This window comes from Nanorana parkeri, unplaced genomic scaffold (genome assembly GCF_000935625.1).
Source record: "Nanorana parkeri isolate BGI_ZX_2015 unplaced genomic scaffold, ASM93562v1 scaffold93, whole genome shotgun sequence".
In the NCBI taxonomy this organism is placed as follows: domain Eukaryota; kingdom Metazoa; phylum Chordata; class Amphibia; order Anura; family Dicroglossidae; genus Nanorana; species Nanorana parkeri.
The window spans coordinates 92,415-97,494 of NW_017306361.1; the positions used below are offsets into that span (position 1 = coordinate 92,415).

Below are 5,080 nucleotides of genomic sequence, written 5' to 3' on the forward strand. Positions count from 1 at the left end.
GGGGGGGGGGGGGTATTCTTCCCATTAACCACCAATATTAGGGGCATTTTTCCAACTGATACCCGATTAATTGATTTTATCAATGGTTCCCCGAGACCTGAAAATTATTTTAAGGGTTCCTTTGTGCTGAAAAGATTGAAATAGGCTGATCTAGATAATAAAAGAAGGTGACACAATACAAAAATCATATTCAATTAGATCACAATCATTGTTCCCTATAAATTGCCCAATCCAAAAATCGATAGCGGTAAGTTGTGGACAAGTATAAGTTTATAGAGTAGGAGCACCTTTTCACATCTACCAGGAAGATTTTTGATCACTTAGTAAATTAGGATTAAACTCATGTTGGCAAATTCTTTATCTGCAACACATGTAAATAAAAAAAAGTCTAGATTGTTATCCACAAGAGGTTAATGCCATGCTACTAAGTGACTAAAAATACTTACATGTAAATGAGGGAAGGTGCTCATGCTGTCTGGTTCTTGGTTGAATCCTGATCTGATCTGACTTGTACATCTCCTCCTATTATAATCAAGATGAGAGCACTTTCTAATATGTGTGTTCTATCTGATTTTTGTTGTTGTTGTTGTGAATTCCCAATCTGTCCATTTCAACTGATCCACTTCTACTAGTGAATACTGAACAGAGATCTTAGAAGTTTAAAAAAATGCAGACTTCATGTTAAAGTTAAAATCATATATTATGAAACTGGAGGCCCTTAAATGAGACTATTAACCCTTTTAATCCTGTGACATTTAATTGAGGTGAAAACAAATAATTTAAAGTTTGTTTAACACTGATGGTCAGCACCAGAGAGGTAACACCTCTCTTTGGTGATTAACCCTAAAAAGGACATTCTCTATCCACATAGATAAACGAAATAAATGAATGTGTGCACATTCACACATCAATCAAAGTTGATCAATACTTCTAAACCTGTATCAGGTTGATCTGTGAAGGTTTATCACAATTATTAAGTCAACATCCACTACCACATCTTAACATGTTTGGTACCCACCAGCATTCTGGAGCTTTTTGTTCCTGAGGACTGACAGAATAACCAGTACATTGCCTAGGATGTCCACAACGATGGTGAAGATCAGCACCGCAGCCAGAGCAGTGGTCAGCCCAGGAGAAGCATGATCCTCCAGTTCTTGCTCTGTGCCAGCTGCTCCAGGGGTCCAGCAATCAAGGCAAGTCCTGTTCACCTCCATCATCTCTGTGCAATGCAAAGGGGGCTTACAGGACCGGAGTGGGGTGCTGTGCTCTTCATGTAGGAGTGGGCAGGTCTTCCAGACTCGTTGAGGAGTTAGAGATGGACCTCTTTTGTTGCCAGAACACACGTTCCCCGGTGCCAATGTGCCACCCCCAGAAAGGCAGCATCTTGATGAGAGGAGCAGGAGGCTTTGATGGGTAGGTAGAGCACCCCGCCTCGTTTTAACCAATGCATCGTCAATGAGGACTTTACAATATCCATTCAGTCCATCCTTGAGTCCAGCTGCTACATTGAGTACTGCGAGGCAGAGCGATCGTTGTCATTCACCGTGCGCTAAAGATGCTGCCATTGGTCATGCTGTGGCTCGATCCAGGCAGCCCCTCTGACAGCTGTGCCCGGAGTAGTACTGCTGCCGAACTCCATATCCCCTCCGCTTGTGCCGGCTCAGTGTTTGCACAGGGGAAGGCACAGGGAAATGACACCAGCAGCAAAAAGCATCTATTACTGATGAGAACTGAAAAATGCCATTTAATGCAAAGTCTTCTCCCCTGCAGAGCAGCTCCTAATGGCTTCTAGTCCATTGCAAGGGGTAAAAAGCTCCAAATATCCTTACCTGTATCAGCTAAGAATACCAGCTGGTAATCAGTATAAATCAAACCTCAGATGTATTACAACACAGCTATGACATAATATTCTACATCAACTGCAAATACCAGGCAGGCATCTGTGTTTATTCAGGAGTACAGCCCCCCTAGGCACCAGAGCAGAACTGATCAGCCTGGGGCACTGAAGCTTTGTCTGTCATTCCTCTTCTCTAATATCACACCTGTGATTTGTTTTATTCCATGCTAGTGACCGAAAGAGAGAAGAAAGTCACATTGTAAGCTTCTCATATGTATATTGATAATAATTACCATGACTATTTGGCCAGGTGGTAAAGGATCTTTGTTAGTGGTAAGTTATGGTCAAGGAATACAAGGAGCCCCTTTTTTTTAAAGAGAAGGATAAGCTTCCCAGCAAGAAGAACTCCAGGAAATAATAGATATGTAAACCGGCAAAAAAATTTTTTATTTAGTTTGCATCCATTCGGATTTTTATTTTTTCGTATTTCAAATTTCGGATCCAAAATTTGATTTGGTTCGTTATTTGGATTTCGGATCTGTCTGAATTTTCGTTTTGGAATTACATCACATGACCGTGCCTGTAATGCAACTCCCAACTACTAAACAAATCTGATTGGCCAGAGAAGAGTCGCATGTCCAAGTTAGTTTCATTTTGAGAATAATTCTGACCTGAATTTTTGTTAAATAAGCATTCGGATTTGTTCGCATTCCGGCGCGTTAGAATTTGGAGATTCAGATGCATTCAAATGTCTGACATTAACAAAATTCGTACAAATATCCATGCAGAATGTAATGAATTTCCCTGTGTAGCTATTAACAATATTAACTCTGGCAGTGGGACTACTCCCACCCTGCAAGGGTTAACTTCTCATTTTGGTCTAGGGGCTGGAATATAGAAGATAAATATAGAAGATATACTCACCTGATCCTCGGTCCCACCTGGCTGTTAGACTGGTCCTCACAGCCATAAAACAATACTGTAATGTGCACCTTACTGTAATCCATGGTAGTTTCCCTTCTCTTTGCTGCTCTTCCTTTTAAATCCTTATCTCTTCTCATGCTGGGGGAGAACTTACCTTTGCAGCTGAGTGTCTCTTCCTGTAGTGCTGGCTCAGGTTGTGAACCTGCACACAGACGCCATATATCCATTCCTGAGACAAGGCAGTCTGCTGCAAAACAAAAGTTCTGCCCAGTATGAGAACAGATACGGATTTAAAAGGAAGAGCAGCAAAGAGAAGGGAAACAACCATGGATTACAGTAAGGCGCACATTACAGTATTGTTTTATGTTATAAAATCTGAGGGTTTAATGTCGCTTTAAGGGGTAATTCACAAAGGAGCCGAAGGATCCAGCCGTAGCATTGGCTGATCATTCAGCTCAATAGGAGAAGCAGATTTTTACTTTGTAAAGGGAATGCTCAGCTCAATATATAAGGTGAAGCTGCATTCACTACAAAGATTCCAATTCTGCTTACAAAAACTCACACTTTTTTCATTTATTAATTTCTCTTGCACAAGATTGGTTGCTTAAAAAAAAAAAAGACTTTTTAAAAATAACTCCTGCAGTGGGGCTACCCCCGCACTTGAAGAGTTAAACACGCGTTTTGTTTATGGGGTGAAAATAAAGAAAAACATACTCACCCAGTCCTCCGTCCTGCAGCAGTGACTGCTCACCTCTCTCCCCTTCTGCTCTGGCTGGCGTATGTCCTCCAACATCTTCACGTCTAATGGACTGCATTAGACATGATGACGTCCTACGTCCTTAGAGCACCAGAGCCTGGGGGAGAAGAGGCTGCATGGACCAGTCTAGCAGCCAGGCAGGACTCAGGATCGGGTGAGTATTTATTCTTTATTTTCACCCCTAGACAAAACGAGCACTTAACCCTTGCAGTGCGGAGTTAAGGTGGTAAAGCTAACTCCCTACAAAGTTATAAATGTAGCTTTCTGGGGGGAACAGCTTATGATAGAAATACAATAGAGACATATGCTCTAATCTAATCAGAGGGACCAAATAATGATAATAATAGTAATTGTAATTATTCTTATTTTTTATATGGAATCAACAAATGTCTGAGTACATAGAACCCGTCACATAAGTCTCTGCCCCTATAGGAGCTCACCGCCTAATGTTCTCTGTAAATTCAAAAGGTAGATTACTCAAGGCAAAGGAAGAATCTCTTCATGTCAAGAGTTAAACGTTCTCATTTTGGTCTAGGGGCTGGAATAAAGCAGATTTACTACCTGATCCTAGCTTCCTCTGGGCTGCTAGACTGGCCCCGGCAGCCTCTTCTCCCTTGGGCTCTGGTGGTCTAAGAACCACTGATATCATCACATCTTATGCAGATCCATTGACTTGCATTAGACGTGAGGGTGCCAAGGTACATTCCATAGCCAAAAGTGGAGGGGGAGAGAGGCAAGCACTGACCACCGGTGGGAGCCAGAATTAGATAAGTAAAACAGCTTTATTTTAGGCCCCAAGACAAAACGAGCACTTAACCCTTTCAGTGTGGGGGTAGCCCCACAGAAAGGGTAAGCCATATTTGTGCAAAGTTCTTCTTTAAATGACAAACCTTTGTTGCTGCACATCATCCTAATTTCTACAACAATGTTTACTTATAGTGGTCTGTTATGATCCCATTGCAATTTGTTACCTTAGCACAGGTTTCATAGGTAACCACACTGATTCCTATTATTCATATTATTATTCATATTATTACATAGTATTTATATAGCGCCAACAGTTTGTGCAGCGCTTTACAATATAAGGAAGACATTACAGTTACAATACAATTCAAGACAAAATGGTAAGGAGGGCCCTGCCCCTGAGGGCTTACAATCTAAAAGAGGAGGGGGAAATGATACATGAGGTACTACCCTTTGTCTGCGGTTGATCTAGCAGGTTTGAAATTTGCTGTCCTGGCAAAATTTATGTGGAAATTTGCCAGACTGAAGTTTTTGTTACCATGATGCATCAGTGGCGCAACAACCGGTGGGGCAGCAGGGGCGCGGGCCCCGGGCGAAAGGTGAAGGGGGGGGCGCCGGCCGAAAATGGCACTTTCGGCTAAATGCCGAAAGTGACATTTTCCTGCCGTTTTTCCTTTCATCCCCGCTGGGACACAGAGCAGTGCCCAGCAGGGATGAAAGGAATCAGAGAGAAAATGACAGCCGGCCGAGCGCTGCGGGACGAGCGCTGTGAGCGGCCGGTGTCTTTCCTCCCACACTGCTCCGCCGCCTATCACAGT

At 42.6% G+C, this 5,080-nt stretch overlaps 1 protein-coding gene across 1 annotated transcript in view; it reads right to left on the minus strand.

Annotated features, from left to right (window-relative positions):
* LOC108783900 (melatonin receptor type 1C) overlaps positions 1–1,365 on the minus strand; it is an 83,211-nt gene extending 81,846 nt beyond the window's left edge. Inside the window, exon 1 of the mRNA XM_018552598.1 lies at positions 1,019–1,365. Within this exon, the coding sequence (XP_018408100.1) occupies positions 1,019–1,217 (199 nt within the window). The 5' untranslated portion in view covers positions 1,218–1,365. The remainder of the gene's footprint in view (positions 1–1,018) is intronic.
* Between the last annotated feature and the right edge of the window lie 3,715 nt (positions 1,366–5,080).